The sequence below is a fragment of the Vicia villosa genome, unplaced genomic scaffold (assembly GCF_029867415.1).
Source record: "Vicia villosa cultivar HV-30 ecotype Madison, WI unplaced genomic scaffold, Vvil1.0 ctg.000053F_1_1_3, whole genome shotgun sequence".
In the NCBI taxonomy this organism is placed as follows: Eukaryota; Viridiplantae; Streptophyta; class Magnoliopsida; order Fabales; family Fabaceae; genus Vicia; species Vicia villosa.
Genome location: NW_026704983.1, coordinates 151872 through 176341, shown reverse-complemented (window position 1 = coordinate 176341; position 24470 = coordinate 151872). Strand labels below are relative to the sequence as shown.

General features: G+C 32.6%; 2 protein-coding genes and 1 long non-coding RNA gene across 3 annotated transcripts; 2 read left to right on the top strand and 1 right to left on the bottom strand.

Annotated features, from left to right (window-relative positions):
* The first annotated feature begins 1211 nt into the window (after positions 1–1211).
* LOC131623174 (protein SCAR3-like) lies at positions 1212–7289 on the top strand. Its single transcript, XM_058894179.1, has 9 exons — positions 1212–1777; positions 2801–2964; positions 3052–3175; positions 3369–3501; positions 3629–3696; positions 3788–6461; positions 6571–6672; positions 6856–6963; positions 7053–7289. The coding sequence occupies exons 1-9, from the start codon at positions 1623–1625 to the stop codon at positions 7104–7106; spliced, it is 3582 nt and encodes a 1193-aa protein (XP_058750162.1). The 5' UTR covers positions 1212–1622; the 3' UTR covers positions 7107–7289.
* Positions 7290–14564: 7275 nt separating this feature from the next.
* On the top strand, positions 14565–15138 carry LOC131623154 (uncharacterized). The gene is made up of 3 exons (XR_009290156.1): positions 14565–14603; positions 14706–14874; positions 14972–15138. It is a non-coding gene; the product is annotated as an uncharacterized LOC131623154 (long non-coding RNA).
* A 6111-nt stretch (positions 15139–21249) lies between these two features.
* On the bottom strand, positions 21250–24238 carry LOC131623172 (14-3-3-like protein C). Its single transcript, XM_058894178.1, has 6 exons — positions 24069–24238; positions 23370–23764; positions 22768–22877; positions 22539–22687; positions 21649–21701; positions 21250–21485 (listed from the first exon to the last, which is right to left on the bottom strand). The coding sequence occupies exons 1-5, from the start codon at positions 24139–24141 to the stop codon at positions 21649–21651; spliced, it is 780 nt and encodes a 259-aa protein (XP_058750161.1). The 5' UTR covers positions 24142–24238; the 3' UTR covers positions 21250–21485.
* Between the last annotated feature and the right edge of the window lie 232 nt (positions 24239–24470).

Genomic DNA, 24470 nt, shown 5'->3' with positions numbered 1-24470 from the left:
TATAAGACAAATGCAACAATACACGACCAAAGTTTATGATCAGTTTCTTTGAGAGAATGATCGACCGTATCATTCATATAGGAAGAAATGATATGGTCAATGAATTAGTAGGCTCTTGCAAGGATCTTAAAGAGTTTTGGCCATATATTGCATTGACTATTTTCCATATCTAACATAACTTTGATGAAGTTGGTGATATTCGGGACATTGAGGGCAAGATGAGTGACATGATGAGTGACAAGAGTATGAATTTAAGTAGGGATCAAAGAAGATTTTAGTTGTGAGGAAGCGATTGGAGAGGGAGGATTAGATTCAACCATGAAATAGGATGCATTAGTTAAAGAGGGAGGATCAGATTTAACCATGAAGTAGAAGGAAGAAAATTTTTTGGCGACGAGTAGGGGTATTGAGAGAAAGAGATTGTCGACGGCAAACAAAAAAGAGTTAGGGTTTGAAACCAAACCTTTCTAATTCCATGTAAGATAATATTATGCACAATCATTTATATATACACGAATAACTTAACTATCAAGAAATTATTAAATATAATGTATTTTATATTTATATATATATATATATATATATATATATATATATATATATATATATATATATATATATATATATATATATAATATTTTTATCAAATCAATCTCATTAATAAAAATTACGATTATAATTTAATAACGTCTTCATTAATATACACAAGAGTAATGCTAACATATACTCCAAATACACAAATTAATAACTTATTTGTAGAAATATTTTTTTAAAATGTGTGCATATAATTTCTTAAAATTTAAAATATTATTTTATTCAACACAAATTTAATAATTATTTTAAAAGCACAAACTAGCAAACCCCTAATGCATAATTATAAAATATAAACAAATATTATCTTACAATATTTTTAAAACAAACTAAATAAATTATTCATTCAAACTAGATAATTAAGATCACAATAAATAGTAAAACTCACTAAATTTTTTCAACATGTTAGATTCTCAAAATATCTTAAATACTACTCCTATGTTTTATGCATTTAGTGCATTTTGGTTTAACCATTTTGACCAAAATTCTCAAAAGGCAAAGAAAAGTCAGTGGCTCCCACGTTTCAAATCCCAAAGCCAGTAAACCACAGTCAAACTAGTTAACACCAGGGCTATATTAGTAACTTCAACACACAGACTAGCCCCTACAACACTTCCCAGATACACTAGGCATTACACTCAAACAAAAGGGCATTTTAGTATTTTCAATGGTCCCCTTCCTATGTTGTGTCTGAGACAATGATTTTCCGTTCAAGAATGGCTTGCATAGTTGGCAATGTCCTTCTTCCTCTTTACCTTACCATACCCATGGATCCGTACACTTAACCTGTTTCTGTTCACTCTCTTTGTTCCTTCTCTTTGGCAGTTAGTTAAGCTGCTCCAATCCACACACCCACCTACTTTCTCTCTCTAATTACTCTAAAAATCTCATCTTTTTCTTTCTTTATCTCTCTTCATTCCTTCATTTATTGCTTCCCTTTGCATTCATTCAATCAAAAGTCCACATTTTTATTGGTTTCTGAAGGGGTTATTGAGAGATAGAATAGAGGGTCTTTTTGTGGGGTTTGGAAGATGCCTCTGGTGAGGTTGCAGGTGAGAAATGAGTTTGGTTTGGGGGAGCCTGAACTCTATAGAGATGCTAATAGAGATGACCCTAAAGCTGTTCTTGATGGTGTTGCTGTTGCTGGACTTGTTGGGATCTTGAGACAACTCGGTGATCTTGCTGAGTATGTGTTTTCTTTCAATTTGAATTTTGATTCTTTCTATTTTTGCAAATTTTTACCTTTCTTAGTAGTTGTTTGGGAAATGGGTCTTGTTAATTTCTGTTTTTTGAGACTTGAATTGATTGGAGCTTTTTGGAGGTTGTGAATTGCTGAAAAAGTTGATTTTGGTAGTGACTTGATGTGGCTCTTTGGCTTAGTTTTTGCTCAGAAAGAGGTCCTTTTTCTTAGGTTTTTGGGCCAATGAACTAAAAATTTCTTTGACTTTTTATCATTTATTTTGTTGAGCTTTCCTATTGGATGGACTTCAATTTTGTAGTTATAGACAATTATAAGTTGCATACAGCTATACCTTGGTTATACTTTAGATAATCACTCAAATTATTTTGGCTTCTCAACACTTGAGTGGTTTCCCTTGGCTCCAATAATTATGCCTTATGTTATGAGGAATGAATTTGTCTAAAAATGCTTTCTAATATTTTGATTGATTATTTCTTCCATTTTGTGTTTAAGCAAAACATCGGTCGAATGCATGCGGGACCCTGTATATTTTTTCTTGAAACCTTATCCTTGATGCCTTGCTGGAACCGATTTTAACAAGTATTTCTTAGGAAGTTGCACAATGATGGGTAGAGGTTATTCTTAGTTTGGCTTGATATAAATCCTGGTTCAGAAGGGTCCGTGTTTTCTGTTTTAAAAACAATGATGCATAGATATGTTACATATTTGATATCAGAATATGATTATTCTTAAAAAAGGTTGTGCGCGTGGAGAATGTTTTAGGCCTATAAAATAAAATTGTGCATTGAAGTGTTGTAGTACTACTAACTAGAAATTATAATGCTGAGTTGGTAATTGCATGTCGTACCGAGTTTATATTGAAATAGTTCCTGATGACTGTGACATTTTCTTTATGCTTCTTAAGATCTCGTTCTTGTTGTGAATGGTATTTAATATAAATAGTTTGGTTTTGAACTGTTATTTTTGTTTATGTTGAATTTTACTGATGAAACATTTTTGAAAATTTAGTTTTGCAGCAGAGGTTTTTCATGGTCTGCAGGAGCAAGTGATGGTGACGGCTTCTAGGAGTCATAGATTGATGATTCGTGTTCAAAATATTGAAGCTTCTCTACCTCCCTTGGAGAAAGCTGTATTGGCACAAACAAGTCACATACATTTTGCCTACACAGCCGGTATGGTTATTTTAAGCAATGATCTCATCCTGCATGTGAATTTACTCAGACAATAGGAACTCTTAATTAAAACCAGTTTCCTTTCAGGTTGCGAATGGCATCCACGCATCAAAACTGCTCGAAATCATTTCATATATAATGACTTGCCTCCTTTTATTATGGATTCCTATGAAGAATGTCGTGACCCACCACGAATGCACTTGCTTGATAAGTATGTTGAATTTCTTTCGATTCTATGTTGTTTTTCTGTTTGAGAATATTTAGATTAGTTTCCAACTTGTTTGGACCGGTATCCCTGGATCACGTCTCTGCCCTATTTGCCCATCTCTCATTTCTTTCTAGTTTTGAATATGTCGAGTACTGTCATCTAGTCCTGGTTATTGAAATTTTTTCATGTCAATCAGATTCGATACTGGTGGCCCAGGATCTTGCTTCAGGAGATATTCAGATCCAACCTTCTTCAAGAAAGTATCTGCAGTTTCAGAAGAACGGTACTCTGAGAAGACCGAAAAGGCTAGGAAATCCCGTAAAAGCAAGGTACAATAGTGTTCCATGCATTTCAGTGGGAAGATTGTTTTTAACCATCTTCTGTTCCCAAAAGAAGCATGCATTTAATTCTTTGGAAAAATAAAATATTTTTGCTTATATGAAAAATGTTTGACAGAAGAGACGGTCGTCACGGAGGAACAGCGAGCTTTTGAGGGGTGAACAGATGCATGCAAATAGTGGCAGGTATACTTTTTCTGTGTCTACTGTATAAGTACTTATGGTATGCATATTATATATTTAAAATCGACACTTACATAATGTACTGACTATGCAGAATGCAATTTATTTCTCCCTCAATCAATGGCCGAAGTTCCTCACAAACAGCCTCTACAACAGACATGACAATGAAATCGGATTTGGAAGATCGTGCAAATTCTTTTGATTCAAAGTATGGTGCTGGCTACATTGAATGTGTTTTCCATCCAAGCAATTCTGTGCAACCTGATGAACTGGATTGCGAGGAACCATCCTCTTCAACGTTGACACAGAAAACCGAGACTGTTAAGTCTGCATCTCCTCCTAATCCTATGGATGATAATATTTCACACGATTCATTGGAAAAGCAAGTTGTATCTTCTTCATCTGGTGTTACTTGGGATGAAAAGGAAGAGATATTGGAATCCAATAGCCAACAAGCCTGTGAGACGGATAAAACTCCAGAGAGGGTTGTGGAAAAAGAAAACTCGGATATGCATGTTAACGAGGCTGTTAGCGTAGCAAATATTAGTTACAATGATATTCTATTTAATGAAGAAAGAAACCTGAAACCAGTCTTCAGAGAGATTCAAACAGATGATGTCGATAGTGAGCTTGATAATGATAATTTCATGGATGCTCTTAACTCAATTGAATCAGAATCTGAAGTTGATTTTGACTATGAAACAAAACGAGAGGTGCAGAAAGTCGCCTCACACGCCACTTGTGAAATGGTGGAAAATGGAGGGTCTGAAACTCCTTCTAATATATTCAACAACGACATTTCTGACTCGCTACAAGAAAATTCTCCTCTCATGTCCGAGTCACGTGCTTCTAATTTGGGATCAGAAGCTACACCAAATATTCTTGATATTGAAAAAGTGACCAGAGACACTGTTTACTCAAACAACGAAGCAATCAATGATTTGCCTGACTTGCCGCAAGAAATTCCTCATCTCAGATCAGAACCACATGCATCTGATTTGGACTCTGCGAGTTTATCAGATGATCTTTACCGCAAGGAAACACTCGGGAATTTTCCTGACACGCTTCAAGAAATTCCTCCTCTCACATCAGAGCCACATGAATCTAATTCGGGACGTGCGAGTCCATCAGATGTTTCTGCCAGCAAACAAATATCCAATATTGAAGCCCGTTCTCATTCCTCTGAGAGTCCCGTCTCCGAAAGGGATCCTCAAACCTCCATTGATTCTCCTACTGTGAATGATACAGTGTCAGCACCAATTAGTACTGCTACATCGTTTTCTGGCTCAAAATTACCAGATGAAAAAGCTGGTAAGATCAATAACATCTTCAAATATGAAGACTCACATAAAGAGTCTTTCAGCGATAATTCGGTTAGGTTCTGGACTAATGGTGGATTATTAGGACTTGAGCCATCAAAACCTCCTGACTTTACCATGTCAAGTTCCTTAAACCAAGGGTCTTCGATATCGAATAATGAGATGAATGGTGGTTCACTTGGCAATTCAATGCAAAAAAGCAATGGTTCAACTTACAAAGAGGGACAGGAATCATCGGAAAAGGTTACGCAACCGACTCTAAAGGAATCAAGTTCTAGATATGATGATCAGGCTTGTACATCTGAAGATGCCTCCCGGGGTTCTCAGCAGAGTAATGGTCACACTAAGAGGAACATTTTGGCGGAAGGTAATGTAACTGCACCTGGAACTGTTCTCTCAGCAGCAGCAGACACAAAGGATTACGCTGAAACGGACCAGAGAAATGGTGAAAACTCGTCACAGGTGTTTGGACTTGGTCATAGATTATTAATAAAAAGCTTCAACCGCAAAGTTTCGTTTGACGAAAAGTCTGGACCTTATGGTTCTTTGAAATCTGTTATATTGGAACAGAGTGAACAAAATGGCATTGTAAGACAGCCGCATCCTGAGACAACCTTCAAAGAGAAAGTTAGTTTCAGATATCCTATAGATTCGCTCCCTCCTTCACCGCCACTCGAACATATGAAAATATCTTTCCAACCTCTCAGTGGACTCGAGACCTCCAAGCTAAAACTGCAATTTCCGGATGGAAGTAATCATCATGAAAGTATAACAAATATGTTTCCTTCATTCCAATTGGTACCAGAGTCTTCCATTCCTATGGACGATTCAGGCTCTCACTCCGATGGCGACGACACGTTCTGTAGATCATCTCCTTGTGCATCATATGATTGTCATACCCCTCGCTCGGACTATGACTCTGATCAGTGGGAGTCCGATGAAACTCCCGAAAGCAGTGACCATGGCGTACATGATTCTCCTCACAGAAGCTCATCAACTGAATCTATCTTAAGTACCAAAGAACGTGGCAGAATGTCCAATAATGACACTGATGTAAAAAACAATCATATGAATCGCATGGAGTCTTCCTTATCCGGGCCTTTACTTGATTTTCCATGTTTCGACAACATGAATCCCGCACCTGAGAAAGAAAGTAATCGTCATCATGAACACAATAATGATGTTACGTCGTATAATTATGCAGAGCCTACTCGACCACCACCACCTCCTCCTGTTCCTCCAACACAATGGAGAGTCACAAAACCGCAGTTTGACAAGTCAAATGAGATACAAAATTCTTTATCCGAAGATGCTGAACGAATCAGTGATCAAAGTCTTCCCGAATCTACTATCTTCCAGCAACCTAGGCATACCGAGGTTGAGCAAAAACAACTTAATCAAGCTGTTCACGACTCATATGACACTATTATACATAAATTTAAGGAAAAGGTATTCATTTGGTTTTAATACCTCTTTATTTCTAAGACATTGCATTCATAATACCTTGATGGATAACAAAATCTATCAAAATATTCATCTTGTTCTGTCTGTCGTGCAGCTGGGTCCACCGAAGTTGAATAGTCCAAAGGAAGTAAATCAGTTGAAAATGGGACATGAGACAGATGAAAGAGAAGATTTCCTTTATCAAATCAGAACCAAAGTAAGTATTCTCTGTATAATCTCAATGACAAACTGGCAAACATTAATTTTCCTCTTCAAAATCTTCTAATTTTATACGTTTCTATATCAACTTGATATCTCAAATTCAAATGACCTAAACTTAGCATTATGTTGCAAAGTTACAAATCTAACTATCACTTTGGTTTATCATTAATTGGTTCAGTCCTTCAACCTGAGGCCTACAGTTACAGGAAGGTCGAACACTTTAACGGGTCCCACTGCTAACGTCCAAGTTACAGCAATTTTGGAGAAAGCAAATGCAATCCGTCAGGTAGGTATTCATCGTTTTTCTTTCTCCCTACTATTTCACGCGTTTACATTTCATATCTAACTTGGCATCCATAATCAATAAACACGCAGGTTGTCGCAAGTGACGAAGGCGAAGACGACGACGATACCTGGAGCGATACATGATTTCTTTTTCTTTTCTTTTTTAAAATTCTTTTAATTTTCATACATGAGTAGAGTCATCTGTTTCTTTTAGCCTCTTGAAATGAAGTTGCATTGCATGAGGCTATGTTGTATGTAAGCATGCATGTGTGAATAAATCATGTTTATTTTTGTTATTAATAGTGCACCAGTGGTTAGTTTCCTTAATCTCATTATCTTAATATGAGTTTATGTCTCCATTAGCTGTTTTTGCTTTGAATTCAACTTGGTATATATATCATATAAATTATAGATCGAATGAATGTTTTTATAATGTTAAAATTATTATTCTTTCAAAATAACCAATATGTGACTTTCAAGTGGCTAAGAGAAAAATTGTCAGGCTTTATTGACAGAGTAGCTGATCTCTGGCCTTGTTATGGTAGCATACTGCAGAGCACCAACAATTGATAATCTGAGCCAAGTTTTGACAGTTTCAGAGTAGCAACCATAGGTGTTGGTAAGCCCTTGGCCTCATGCATGTTAGTTTTAGAGACGAGTTGTTGGATATGGACTTCAAAATCCGCAGTCAGAATGATGTGGCCTCATGCATGTTAGTTTTAGAGATGAGTTGTTGGATATGGACTTCAGAATCCGCAGTCAGAATGATGTCATCTACATAGATGAGCATAATGATGGAAGAAGTAGTTGTGAGTGTGAATAACGAAGGATAACACTTGCTAGGCTTGAAGCCAAAACTGATCAATGCTGAATTTAGCCTCTCAAACCAGGCCCTATGTGCTTGTTTTAAGCCATAGATTGCCTTGTTCAGTTTGCATACTAAGGTCTTGTTGGAATTTAGGAAGCTAAGGGGTTGCTGCATATAGACTTCTTCTTTGAGAAATCCATTTAGAAATACAGTATTAATATCTAGCTGAGTGATATGCCACTGTTTTGAGATAGCCAAGGTGAACACTCTTCTCAAGTAACTGGTTTTACTACAGGGAGAAAGTCTCTTGAAAATCAAATCTCTGTTGTTGGTGAAACCCCTTTATCACTAATCTAGCCTTGTACTTTTGAATAGATCCATCAGATCCTTGTTTTGTGCAAAAAAAACCCATTTTTACCCAATTGATTTTCAACAAGACCTCATATTCAGCTCGTATAGCTGCTAACCACTTAGGATTTTGGAGTGCCACCTTGTGAGATGTGGGCTCTAGTTTAGTAAGTAGCAGAGGAAGATGCAACGTAGGCTGAACTATATTATCGAGGTCCATCTTTAAAGACGTGCAAGATGGATTATCGCACAGGCTTTCAAATTTTTTTATGATTAAACTATTTCATAAATCTTTGTCTCTATTAAAATAGAGTTAAATAGGATTTCTAATCATTTTATCATAGTTGAATCATGACTCACCTACTCAAGTCTCCAAAAAATTGAGGCTTCCTGATGCCATATTTTGCTCTAATTATCATTGTGTGAGTTTGTCAGAATGACTGACGGTTAGTGTTAGTAGACAGGGGTCAGGGGTGATGGAGAGGATGTGGATTTAGAGTTTCCAAATAAAGACACTTGATGAGTGGGAGTTGGTGGGGACTAAGCAGTCATAGGATTGGAAAATTTTAGACCTTATTAAACTTATTACTTACATCCTACTCCTCCCGTCCCACAATGAATGATCCAGCCCACTATTTCACACTGATTAAAAAAAGTTGTTAAAAGTAAGAGAAATAATAGTATTTTTACTATAGTACCCTTATTATGTATTGAAAATGATGAAAATTTTATTAGTTAGAGGGTAAAATTGGAAAAAGTGTATTGAGAATCGAAATGAGTCATTTATTTTGGGACATCATTTTATTTCAAATGGGTTCTCATTATGGAACGGAGGGAGTAAAATTTTATTCATTAAATTAAAAAAAATAAATAAAAAATAGGCATTAAGAACACGTACATCCTAATAATACTATCTTTGATATTTTATTAGACTTATAATATCCTAGTTATAATGGTCCCACGAGTTTGTAATCAAATTATTTGTTGTGTATAGTCTATTTGCTAATTTAATATTATATATTATATAACCGTTTAAGCAGGGCCGGTCCTGATTTTTAAGAGGCCTTGGGCAAATATAAAAAAATGGACCCCTAATAAAAAACTGAACAATTATTTTAAATTTTGATTTTTTGAGTTTTGATTTTACATTGAAGGATAATGATTAAGAAATGATTATATATAAATATAATAGTGCAAGCGGGCAAAAAATTTGATTAGCCTTGTGCATCACGGTAGAACTTGCATTTTTCAATTAATTATATAACTACGATTTCGTTTGACATTATTTATAAAATTAATCAGACACAAAAAGTTCTAACATATCTTAAAATATTTAATAATGTTATGACAATTTTTAAAAAAATATTAGAAGTTATTATTTTTTTATAAATAATAATAAACATATAGTTATTTAAGTATTTATCATCAAAAGTCTCATAAGTTTTTTAAAACGATATATCTAAAAAAATATTATTGTTTAAAATCTATTTATAAAAGCATTAAATTTAAGATATTTAAAATCTAAAAAAATTATAATAAAATATATAAAATAATATTTAAAATTCGCATATATATGGCACTAAATGTTTGTTTCTAAAGATCTATTTAACCGCTACGCCAGTTATTGTAAACTACCATTTTAATAGATTATTCCTAAATTTACAAAGTCCATCATAAAAAATTGGATATATATTATGCAGAGTATTGTTAAGAGTGTCTAAAAACATAATTTAAAGAGAATAATTTTTAAAATTAATAAAAAATGTTAATTTACAATGAACTGAACATATAAAATTTCCATGAAAATATTATTTTAAAATTTTAAAATATTTTTTTCTAATTTTTTAAAGTGTTCTTAACACTTTTTATTCATATATTGTCACTTGCTAACATATAGTCCCTTGTGTTTAAAAAAAACTATATCAGTTGTTTAATTATTTATAATAAATAAATTATTTAATTAATTTTGAATTATAATAAATTAAAATAAACCATTTAAAAAAGAAATTGGAGTATGTTAATAGATTTTTAAAAATTATAATTTTATTAAAATTAAATAATATACATTATTATTTAAATTTAAAGTTTGCATCCCTAAAAACAAAGTAAGGTCCTGGATCCGCCAATAAGTCTGCACCCCATCACTTAGGTCCTGCTTCTGCCACTGCACTCAAATACATTTTATTCACTGCAGAATCAAATATATCCCAAATATATTTTAAATATTCAGCTATAATGAAGGCCTTATCAACAAGTTCATCTTTACCTAGTTTGAACATCCATCCATATTTTATTACGAATACAATTATAATTTGGATTTTATCTAAGAACCCAAAACAAAACTCAATTGTTTCAATTCAATTTTAAATTTAATTAATTTTTAGTCAAATTTAAATTTAATCAAAATCTAATAATTAATTATATTTTAGACATCAATATCATATAAAATATAAATTGACTAAATGTTTTTTTAATGTTTAAATCATTCATTTTTTGAAAAATATAAATATATGAATAATATCAATATATAAAAAAAATATCGATCAACACCGATTCCAAGATTGAGTTTAAGTCAAGCACAATGACAACATCAGATGGATACTTGTTGAAATTACCGCGAAGAGTGTTTTTAGAATTTCAAAATACTATTCAGCGATTGTGGTGGAAGTTTACTAAGAAAAAATGTCATAAGTCGTTAATTCGGAATGGTCCTACGATGAAGAAACGCAGAACATATGAACATATTTAACCTGCAACAACGAGATAATTGGTCTTTTCAAGAAATTTATGTGTATAATTCCAACAATCTATGTCGTGCTAAATCACAAAGAACAAGACGAAAGAAGGATTTTATAAAAGGCAATAAGGAAGGTTAGACTTTACGCCCTGAGGCATAGAGGAATACACTATCATCAATAGACATTGAGGTAGAAAGCAATCATAAATTGGATATCAAGTCTAGAAGACTCGGGTTGACAAAAATTGAGCGAAACTAGAGGCATGACACCCATGTGTTTAGTAGGAGACATAAGAGAAATGTGAATTTCAAGAACATAATTTATTTAGGGGTGGGGGAGATTATAATATCCCAATCCGAAATATAACCAGAAAGCCAGTGTATCCATCTACAGATGAGGTGTTAGAGACCTTGAGGTGAAATGGTCATTTTACCACCAAGAGTCAATTGATAAATTCTCATTAATGTCACATAGTGGCTCAGGTTAAAGTAATGCTTAATGAGATTTAGAGAATGGATAGCAACTTGGACTACATTAATACTTGGATGGAATAGGGCAATGAATCATATGAAAGAACTTTGTTAATGCTTGGAATGACACGATGGGTGTGCCTGCTGCATGTTGGAGTAGAACTCATTTTAATATAGATACACAGTGTGGATTTACAGATAACAATATGTGTAAGACCTTCAATAGCGCAATATTTTAGTATAGAGACAAACCAATAGTTACACTGCTGGAAGGAATCAAGCACTATATAACATTGAAAATTGCAACTCATAAAGATGCTTTAGGTAAATGCAAAGGAATCATAAGTCCTAAAATCCAATAAGTCTTAAAAAAACAAAGAAGACAGCTGAAGGATGGAGTGCAACATGGTATTCTGATGATGAATTTGTAATTTTTCGGGTCTCTAATGGTGTTAACACATATGTTGTTAATTTTTTGTAGAAGAAATATGCGTGTTGGAGATGGGATTTAACGGGGATACCAATTTGTCATGCTATCACATGCATATGGTATAACAAGAAGGATCTGAAAGAGTACATTTCATCATACTATAGGTAACACATCATATATGCAAACTATTTGGTTTCTTGATATTGTGTATGCTAGCTTACTAACTTCATATTACTAATGTGAAATATTTGCTTATGTATATATATATATATATATATATATATATATATATATATATATATATATATATATATATATATCGACTGTAATGGCTACATATAATCATATCATCTTGTCAACAAATGGCCCACAACTATGGCCAAATGGTGGAATTGAGCCAATCAACCCTCCCATCACGAGAATAGTTATTGGTCGCCCAAAGAAGAATCATAACAAGGAAAATGATGAACCTAGAAGCACAAATATTTGCCCAGAAATCTTCAAACTGTGAAATGCATTGAAAATAGTTACAATCTTTTTTCTTCATCGCCTTAAAATTACCCCAACCATAAAGCCTTTTATCTAAATTCTCATAGGTCCATGATGTCATCAATGGTGACCCTGTATTACACCAACATTTATGGCCTCTTCTTCTTAAACTAGACTCATTAGTAGAAACAAGTGAACATCTTGAATCATATATGATTAACTGGAGGTTTCACAAAAATTAGAAGAAGAAGAAAAAGGAGTTTGGAAATGGTTATTGGATGAGGAGGTTAAGAAGCTTCGCTGAGGAAGAATATGAGTTTGGGATTAGGGTTTTTCCTTAGAAACACGGACACGGTTTCTAGATGGTTGATGCAACATATATAATGTCTTTTTCCATTTGTATAATTAATGAGTTAAACATATTATTATGTATTTAATATTTAATATAATTAAAATAATAAAATATTAAACAAAATATGACATGTATTAAAATGATATATATTTGGCATTGCCACGTCCCCAAAATCTACTACCATGTCATTAAAAAAATCTCCTATATTTGAGAAGGGGAACTAAAATTCTTCAAATACCAAAATGAAAGGATTACATAAATTGGTTTTTAAATGGAAGAACCAAAATAAAAAGTGATAATATGGAGACCAAAATTACAATTAAGCCTATATATTTTAACTTGTTTTTTACTTAGAGACAAATAAATTTGGTGTCTAGAAGATTGTTATTTTGGAGACGAAGTATCATACAGTGAATAATGTCAAGACCACCCTGCTGCAGGGGTTTACACACATCAGTCCAAGAAACTGAACTCTTCCTACTGATGGAGTCTTTACCAGTCCAAAGAAATGATCTAGAAATGGAATCAATTTTCCTAATCACAGTTTTAGAAAGGGGAAGCACAACATCCAGTAATTTGCCACTGCAAAGGATATGCTCTTAATAAGAAGGAGTCTTCCAGCATAGCTTAAAAGCTTTGAGGACCAATGACTTATCCTACAAACAATTTTGTCAATAAGTATCATATAGTGACTAATAGTCAATTTTTTACGGGGACTCCAAGATATCTAAAAGGGAAAGCCCCTTCTTTGAATGAAGACATATTTATCCTTTTTATTATTATGTATACATATTAATTTATCAATTTTATTAAATACATCACTATGAAATTTCTATGCATTATAATATAAATATTTATTTATTTCATAATTCAACAATATTATATATTTATTTATTTCATAAAAGTGATATAATAAATTAGTATAGATATGATATTTTTATAAGAAACGTGGATATAAATAACTACGGATATGAATACGGGTATAAATATTGCTATTCACCCGAATATAAGTTCGAGTATGTGAATTTTTTGAGATAACTTGTATGAAAACGGACACTATACTATGTTACCCAAACAATAGTACTCTACCCAAACAGTACTGTTACTTGCCATCTCTGGGAAGGATTTCTTTAGGAACCATTTTGACTTTTACCTTTCTATAGATTTTCTTAATTTTTCTTTTGGATTTTTTAGTTTTATTTTTAGACATTTTTATTTTGTTTTTTTTTTTCTCTCTTTTTGGCCACTTTTACTTTTCTGGATCAAGTCTAACTTTCATTTTGTCATTTTTTCTATTTTCTTATCTTAATAACTTTCATTCTGTCATTTTTTCTATTTTCTTAATAACTTTCATTCTGTCATTTTTTCTATTTTCTTAATATAGTAGCATTTACTTTAAAAAATAAATATTAATTTTTAATAATGTATAATGTTAAAATTATTATTTTTATTTATAAGATTTTAAAATAATTTTGGTAAAAATTAAGTATCTTCTGCATACAATTGCAAAGAATAATCTTCTAAGTCAGATAGGACCACTATGGATGACAAAAAAAAGTCTAAAAAAAATATAAGGCTGAATTCGAACACAAGACTTTAACCTTTTTGGTTAAGTTGAATAATAACTTTTATTAATTTAAAATAAAAATTTTATAAAAATTATGTTTGCAAATGAAAATGATTTTTAAAAATAAAATAAAAACCACTTTTTAAAAATAAAATTAAGCGGGCCCACAGTTATTCTAGATATCCCTTCCCATACCAAAGATGTCCTAGTACTACTTAAAAGCACTGTTTTTACTTAGTAAACCAAAAAGAAAAAAATCATAAATATATTTGGCTCTAAATACCAATTTTTTATTAAGAAAATTTCTATCCCTTCTTTAAAAAAAAATTACATATCTCTTTACCCATCACTATATGTTTATAAATAGTGTTAGTTGATATTCAGAGGCAAGGAAAAATGAGTCATAATCATAAGCCTTTGGTAGAGGCCAATAACAAAGGTATGCTACAACTTTAATACATTATAATTTCTTCTATGTTCAAAATATTATCAATTTTATTTTAGTTACAATTTTTAATTTAAATTTTTTTTTGGTGGTAAGAAATAGAGATTGCTACAAAAGCTGAAATTGAGGAGGTTATTAATGTCAAAGATGAAAATTCTCAAGTTTCATCAAAGAGTGCAGTTGTTTCTCTTTCTCCTCCTGTTTCATCACGTCGATTGGAGGATACTGAATTAGCACCATTGTGTTTTTGTCCCAAAGGAACTTGGTATATTATTAATTTTAATAATCCTTAATTATAATTAGTCTTAATTATTTTATATATCATAATTCAAAAGTGCCCTTACACTTGATGTTAATTTCAGGCATGCAATTTTGGGTATCTTCATTTTGGGTTGCATTGTGACAGTAATCCTGTTTTTTGTTGATGTCATTCATAATCGTTTGTTTATCACGGGATGAACACGATTATTAGTAGTCTCGTTCATCTTTTTCTTAGCTTGATGTTTCGAGAAGTGTCTTTGATGTTGCTTCTGGTATTCCTTGTACTTTGTTTTTTTTTTTTTTGTAATTTTATTTTATATATTTGCTGTTTTGCTATTAATTTTTTTTTTTTTATGATTTTTGTGATAAATAAGTTTCATGAATTTTTTCAATGACTAAATGATGTTAGATGTTTTAATTGCTGACAACAGATCTAATTGTATATTCTTTCTTCCTTTTTCTTTTTTGACTAAATCTCATTGTGTAAATATATTTGATTTGAAAAGAAAAATCAGTCTATATACTGTGTAATGTACAGTTATATAATATAATATTTTGACTTAATGAACAGTTATTTATTTTTTTGACTTAATGTGTATATTAATATTAAGATTTTATTAATTCATTAAGTTTTACTATTTGTATTTACATTTTAATAAAAAAATATAAGTATTTTGGTATTATATTTTATTATTTTAGTTTTTTCTAAATTTAATAAGTTATAAATCTATTCAATATCAATATATGTTATAATAATAAAGATTAAAGGTAATGTACTCTCTGTATAAATTAGTTTACATTATCATTTAATAGAGCTATAACTTTCGATTATGTCATATCAATATTTTAAAATATAAAGTATAATCCGGTCGAACACATGTCCGATATTGACAGTGGTATACTCATTTTTTCTCATAATAATACTCTAATAGTATGAAAAATATAATATCTATATTTTAAAAGTTTTAATTAATTAATATGCAACAGTTTTAGAGTTATTTTATAGACTTAAATGCACTTTTGGTTTGAGTCCTTATATCTTACTTTTTGGTTGCGGTTTAGTTCTTAAAGTAGGAAAATTTGCAGCTTTCCTGCAAAATTTCCTGTGGATTTTAATTTTAGGAACTAAAACGAATGTGAATGTGAAATATAGGGACTCAGACCTAAAAAACAATTTACAGAAACAAAAAATAAAAAACTCGCTAACTTTCCAGGACCAAAAATGCATTTAAGTCTATTTTATATATTGAAAATATTTTAAACATGTGTTTATTCTAAACACTTCCGCATTTTATTATAAGTTCACATATTTAATTTTTAATAATTCCTTCATCAATACTTTTTCCCAACACAACTGAATTTTATTTTTTCCAATTTTAAATTTAACAGTATTTTATTTTGTAAAATATTATAAGTCAATAGTAGTGATTATTTTAGTGACATTTTTTTTGTTTATTTTTAATTTTGTCAAATTTTTTAATATCTAGAATTTCACTTTTTTAGATTTAATTAAATAAAGTGTCATAAGTGTTTATAGAACTACAACTAAAATATATTTTGAAAGTTTCTCATCCAACCCATAGGTCTTTTATACACCACGTAAAATTCTAATTTTACCCCTTACTTCTGTAGATGCACATCCGAAAGCATCTCATATTTTGAAAAAATTTGCTTAAACTTGATATTTTCCCAATTAATTGAGAAAATCCCAAGTTCCATAGATGCATCTACGAACACACTATTGGCAAAACCCACCAAACCTTTCCGTAGATGTAACTACGAAAGATTTTTCTCAATTAAATGAGAATTTGAGATTTTTCCCAATTAATCAAACTCCATCAAACCTTTCCGTAGATGTAACTACAGAAGATTTTTCTCAATTAATTGAGAAACCTTTCTGTAGAAGTAACTACGGAAGCTATTTCCCAATTAATTGAGAATTTAGAATTTTCTCAATTAATTTCTCAATTAATTGGGAAAAACTCAAATTAATTAAATTTCATGAAATCTTTCGTAGATGTATCTACGGAACATTCTGATTTTTCAATTAATTGGAAAAATCCCACGTTTCACTATATTTTAAGGGGTTCCGTAGATGCATCTACGGAAAAAACCAAATTTTTTTAAAAAAAATGGTGCTTCTGGAGATGCATCTACGAAAGTGCGAGGGCAGTTTTGTCAATTCGGTGGTGCGTGAGAGATACATGGGGTTGGTTAAGAAATTTTCTATATTTTTAAGACATTTTTCTTTTCTTTTCTTTGTTTATTTTATTATTTACTAGTGCTCTGAGTCTGTGCTGCTCATGATGCCTAAGACGAAAGGTCCTGAGACAATGCGAAGGAAGTGAATGTCAAGAATACACGTTCCTTTATCCTTGTTTGAAGTAGATAACTCCGTCTCTTGAGGCATCATTAATTAGACGGATGTTCGTACAGTATGCCACATAGCTCGCAAATGATTTTAACCGCTTCCATTATAAAATAAAATCGCGTCATTTTTGTTGGGATTGGTTGAAAATATACATGTTGAAGAAGTCTCACATCGTTTAGTTTTGTGAAGCTATATATAAGATTCAAGTTTTTATTTACAAGATGCACTAGTCAAAAGCACTTTAAGCTTGTATTTGACTTTCTTTGTTCTCTTATACTCTTGTATTAAAGTGTTGTGAGATGTAGTTAAATATTTATTTTGGAGGGTGTGGGTGTAGTGGGGACCTAGGTTAGTTGAGGGTATATTATGTGTTGTAATAATTTTCTCATGATGTTATTCTCTGGTTGTCTATTGACAACAATTGTGGTTTTTTCTCCGATTTTGGAGTTTCCACGTTATGTTTTGTGTTGTTATTTTGTTCCTCTTTTTCTCTATGTTTTGTTTGATTTTTCTAACAACTGGTATTAGAGCTTCTGGTTCGACCCGGAATATGATTTCTTAGTATGCTCTGTGATTGCAACTTTGTCTAATCTTCCACATCAGAAAAGAAGGATGGTGTTGTGAAAGAGTTGTTGAGATGCAGTCACAAGTTTCGTTGTGCAGTTTGGGCTAGAGAAAATTGATGGAACACTTTTTTTGACTTGTGAAAAGTTCAAGTCAAAGATGTGTTGATACAATCAAGATTACACAAGGTATAAGATTATGTCGTGGTTGAACAGTTTCCTACCAACAAGGAAGTTATACCATAAATTTTCAACCTAATTTTTTACATGTGAAATTCTTGGAGTGGTTTAACATCAAGTAAAGTTTATTCTTCATGATAAAGTATATGATTGTCGATGATGACAATATGAAATTCATGAAGCGAATTATCTTTAAGTGAAATATTTTCTTTATGAGAGAGTATGATAGTTTTTAAAACTATGATTGTCAGTGAAGACAATATGAAAATTCTTGGAGTGGTATAGCTTCAAGTGGCTATACTCTTTATGGTAGAGTATGATTGTCGGTGAACACAATGAAAGTTGATGTGTTATTTTCAATCAAGGTGGAGATTTTTGCGTTTGGTTAAAAATATACATGTTGATACTCTTTATGGTGGAGTACGATTATCAGTGAAGAAAATTAAAGTTAATGTATTATTTTCAATCAAGGTGGAGATTGTTGGGATTGGTTGAAAATATACATGTTGAAGAAGTCTCACATCGCTTAGTTTTGTGAAGCTATATATAGGATTCAAGTTTTTATTTAGAAAATGCACCAGTCAAAAGCACTTTAAGTTTGTATTTGACTTTATTTGTTCTCGTATACTCTTGTATTAGAGTGTTGTGAGATGTAGTTAAATATTTATTTTAGAGGGTGTAGGTGTACTGGGGACCTGAGTTAGTTGAGGATATATTATGTGTTGTAACAATTTTCATATAGTGTTATTCTCTAGTTGTCTATTGACAACGACCGTGATTTTTTCTTCGATTTTGTAGTTTCCATGTTATGTTCTTGTGTTGTTATTTTGTTCCTCTTTTTTCTTTAAGATTGTTATTTTACCAACAATTCTCAAATATTCAAATTCATTTTCACATCACTTTTCATTCTTTTATTGACTTTGACATTTGAGTGCTAACCTTTCAGGTCATCCCCCTCTCTATCGTAACGGAATCTTGTTTCACCGTGTCAAGATCCTATTTCACCATTTCCTGAACAATTATGGTTTCACAACGAAACAACGGCGCCGTATGTGGAAATAAAAATCAGATTCCCACGCTTTTCCATGTTTAGATCTCCTCAGATCCAGATATTCATATTTCCTATCTTGAAAGGTTCATATCCCCGTTTTTTTAAGTTTCATCTTCCTCCTTCATCCTCAGATTCATTAGCCATAGTGGCATCCAAAGCCACTTGATCCATCGTTCAACGGAAAGCTGTCGCTGCAACAGTTGAAGTATTTAGAGCTCAAACTCTCCTTCCTACTCAAGTAGAGGACGATCTAGTTCTTGTGGCATCTCCTTATAATCACATTGTTTACTAGTATTTTAATAAATCAAACCGCAAATTTTAGTTCACTTAAAAGATTAAACTTGATAAAATCCTAATGAGAATTTATGTAAAATGTTAAGAAAACCTTGTGTATTTGAACGTGTATTAATTCGACAGAAACTCAAGGAATAAAGTGGATAAGTATGTAAAAAAGAAAAAATAGATAAAGAAAACAATAGGAAACAATAGAGTAAAAATGTTTGGGTTAAAAATAAGACGCAGATTCATACATATTCCTACAATCTCTTTTCTCTCCATGAATTGGATACTTTGAATTCTATAGAGACACTAATGAAAATTGTGACCCCTTTGTCCTACTTCAAATCTGTTTATATACTACATACATCAATAACTGTCAAAAACATACACTTCTTCCCCATTTGACACGTACACTACTGCATGGATTCTTGCCTTCTAATCTACTTCCACGTGTCTTCGACATTTATGTTATTTTGAACTACTCTTGTTGTTTCAAACTGTTCTTTAAATCCTTTCATTGTCTTCGTTGAATACTTCATTTGTCAACACCTGTAGTGTGTTATCGAAACACGTTTTAGGCATCACAATTTCCACTTCCATTTGCTTCTATTCTTCAAGGACGCACTTTTATCAATGATCAGAGTTACGTCCCTGAACCTCCAATAAAAAGGAAAAAAACCAAGATTTGGGTTTCCCAAGTATCAATTCCTTTTTATATCTCAAGTAATATTAATGTGTTTTGGGCGCATTTCCCAAATCTTCCACAAAACCTGATATGGTAAATAAATGCTTCCCCTGCTTGCGTCGTTGCAATCCTCATGTGTTTGAAGACACATTCTATGGGTTAGGTTTTATGGATTTACCCCATCGTGTCTTCGGTTCTTCTCCTTCCATAATAATGATGCTTATATCAGCTGGTTGAATAAAGTAGAAAAGAAGAAAGAAACTAGCCCTAAATATAACGCTAATATGCTTATTTCAGCCCTTTACTTTTGGGAATGTTTGACTAACACCTTTCATCTTAGTTGTGGGATGATAACCCCTACCATTTTTGACATGGCTTCTATTACTGGCCTTCGACGAACTAGAGATACCTTCGACCTCTATCTCAAAAGAAAAATCAAACCCAATTTCACTTTTCCCCGCACAAGCTTTAGAAATTATAACAAAGACCAGCATGAAAATAACCATGAAGAAGTATCTAACTATGAGCACACCGCTTTCATCTCTCTTGGGTTATCTCATTTTGTCTTATGTTCAAATCCTCTACAAGTAGCCAAGAAGTTTATAACTCTGGAATTTCAGACCCATGAGGGACGAAACATATGCCTTAGCAAGCTGATTTTAGATTCCCTTTATGAATCCCTAGGAGCAATTTTCCTTCCTCGTATGTATGACCAAACCCCCTTTAAAAAAAAGGTATGACCAAACCCCCTTTAAAAAAAGGTATGGCCAAACTCAATCCTTTCGATGACACATTATCTGCCACGTATTAGAGAACTAAACTAGCAATAGACAAGGATTCGGGATAGGACTCAAGCTACAATCAACGACCCAGGACCGCACTCGCCCAATTCCTCTAACAACCCTCTTACAACTCTTTTGGGCTAATTAGACCATGGGTTGCTTTCCTCTAGGGCCCAATCATGTTAGGGGATCCCAATTCAAATTTACTTCTAGTTATTTAATTTAATCCAAAGGAAGATTTTGTGCCAACTTTTCGTGAAATAGTTGCAAGATTTAGACATAACATTTTGTTTAAAAATTGTAGTCTCAAAAAGGATTTCAACTACATTATCTTCAAGCAAAATGTTTATTCTCATGCGTTAAGTTTTGTTTATATAACAATTAACATCCTGACTCTAATGTACTGAAGAACACTCAACTTTTCCAAAAATATATGGATGAAAATCACAATCCATGATCAATAAAAGATTTATCTGTAAAAAGTATAATATGTGAAAATTGATGAATGAAATGAAGCAAGCATCCCTTTTGCAAATATGTACTTAAAAACAAAGCAAACATTAAAATACAGTCAAACAACACCATGCAATCCCAATTTCATGTCCTATAACAACATCCTAATGGTAAAAACTATCAAAGGTGTCAACAGAGTAGCCTTACTGCATCCACACCGCAAATTCATAGCTTGTATCTTGTTTTCTTCACTGCAAAATGTAACTTTTGCTTTAGATAAAAGTAAAACCTCAAATACCATTTATTAAGATAACATATTAGAGCAGCAAACTCAGTTTAAAAGATAACAGATACAAAAGTCGCAGATAAAGAACATAAGAGATTTGATCGTAGAGTTTGGATAATTGTGCTGACCTATTCATCGTCATCTCCACCAGCTCGTGAAGATTCAACCTTTTGATCCTCATCTGTTAAATAAATGAGGTAAGTAAAAACAATTGCCAGAAAATTATAATAAGAAAACAGCCAAGTTTTGAAATAACAGTAAAATATAAGTTGATAGGAAACCATAATGAAAAATGCTTTAACACTGCTTAGTGTTTCGTTAAGAAGTTTCTTAGTGAAATTAGAATAAGAAAGTATCACAGATACTGGGGCATTTGATTTTGAACATGTTTAAGGATATCATTTAACAGGTAGATTAGAGAGAAGACACAATGAATAACACTTAATGGCGGCAAAACGGGCCGGGCCTACCCGTTTAACCGTCATTTTTGGGTGGGATGAGTTAAGGTTTTGAAACCACACCCTCTACTTTGACCGCCCCACCCCCATTTTTTGGCGGGCTTTAGGGAGGCGTACATGCTTGTTTGCCACCCCTGACTCTCCTCGCAATGCATTGTGAAATAAATTTATTTATTAAATGTGATAATTTGTTATCAACTCTATGTTATTAAGAAACTTTTAGTAATAACAAAAGTTTTTCGAAAAAAAAAAAACATAGTAGCAGTTTCACACCCTCTACTTTGACCATCTTGCCCCGTTTTTTGGCAGGGCAGGCCCAAACGGGACAGACATACCATTTGCCATCCTTAAATGAGACATCCTTTACATGAACAAAATTGTGTGATTACATAAAGGTAATGCCTAGTATATATCAAGGACAACCTAAAAAATACCTTGCATAAAATAAAAACTAGAAGGAATAAATTTTGAGTGAAAATGTAGAGTCGAAAAACAATCCATGATAATGTTCATACAATTAACATACTGATAAAGAATTAGTAATTTCCATTAATGATTACCTCCTTCTTCAGGGATGTCTGAAGTCCACAATGTGAGGTTGTCCCTTAGAAGCTGCATAATCAATGTGCTGTCTTTGTAAGACTCCTCACTCAGAGTATCCAACTCAGAGATTGCTTCATCAAATGCCTGCTTAGCAAGGTGACAAGCCCTGAAATAAGAAAAGTGCCATATCAAATCTGTTAGTAGGCCAAGAAAACATGGGATGTTGTATAACAGGGATTGGCATACCTTTCTGGAGAGTTCAAAATTTCATAATAGAAGACAGAGAAGTTCAAAGCCAAACCCAATCGAATGGGATGTGTGGGAGCCAATTCATCTTCTGATGCAGTAGAAGCTGTCTGCAATATTTATGAATAATCAGATTAACATAATTACAAAATATCCACTGCCGTTTTGAATTAAAAAACCTTAACAGAGATGTACCAAGAAACCATACGAGTAAATCAATTTTTCGGTTTGAAATTGTAAAGTCAATCATCTTACTCCCTCAAATTCATGAAATAACAAATTAGCCCCTTGAACTAAAAGAACATCAATCAATTTAGACCCTCAATCAAAACATAGTAAACATCCATCAAAACCAACCAAAGATCTATATATTGACTTGAACAGTCTCGTGCTACAATAGAACAGGTATGGAACCTTTAGAAGTATGGTGTGAAATTTGGAAAAAGAACTAATTGTTATTTCATAAATTTGAAGGACTAAATTGATTGATCTACACTTACGCTTACTGTATATCAACCGTAAGTCCACAACATAACACATCATATAGATTAAAGGTAACAAACATCAAAACCAAAACACAAGAGATTTGAGTACAAGCAGACCTGATATGCTTCCATGGAACGATCAGCAGCCTCTTTCCTCTCATCACCATTCTTAAACTCCGCCAAATACCGATAATAATCCCCTTTCATCTTATAGAAAAACACACTAGATTCACCAGCAGAAGACGAAGGAATAAGGTGATCATCAATAATAGCCATAATATCACTGCAAATATTAGACAACTCAGATTCCACCTTGTTTCTATACTCCCTTATCCTCTTCACACTCACATCATTCCCTTTCGAATCTTCCCTGTGCTCAATCGAGGACAAAATCCTCCACGAAGCCCTATGAGCACCAACTACGTTCTTGTACCCAACTGACAGAAGGTTTCTCTCCTCCACAGTCAACTCAACATCTAGCTTCGCCACATTCTTCATTGCTTCCACCATTTCTATCACATCAAAACAGTAAAAGTTCAATTTTTTTCAAGATGATTTAGATAATTCAATAAACCAATTCCAATTTCAGTCTCAAATCTAAAAAAAAAAAAAACTGATAAAAATTCAAAAGGGGTATTTTTCAAATAAAATCAAGCGGTGTAATCCAGAAACTGAATTGAATAAAAAAAGTTGTATTTGAATTATACATCAAGCTTAGAACAGTGGAAGCTATCAAATCTGAATACATGTGAATCAAAGGAAGATAAAAAAACGAACTTTATGAAGAAAAAAATGGAAGTTAAGAAAATGGGTTACCATCATATCGTTCGGCTTGTTCAGCGAGCTTGGCGATGTAGACGAAGTTTTCACGTTCCTTGGTGTACGCCATGGAAGTTTTGGTAGTTTTCTCGTACTTGGGTTCTCTGTATTGAGTTTCGGAAATATTCAAAGGTTTGAATGGGAGGGACAATGTGAGTATGAAACATGCTATGCACGACGCGGAACATGTTGGTCATGGGAAGGATGTAGTTTCACGCGCTATTCGGAGAGTGGTGTCACGTTTTTTAGTTTGGGGGTTAAGAAGTTGGGAAGTGATGTTCACGGTAGTGTGTTGTGTGTGAGATTAGAGTTGAGGTAAATTGATTGTGTTTGGTAAGCATTGAAATTTTAAAGTTATTTTTTTCTTTTGACTATTTGGAAAGCCTTAAACTTTTTATG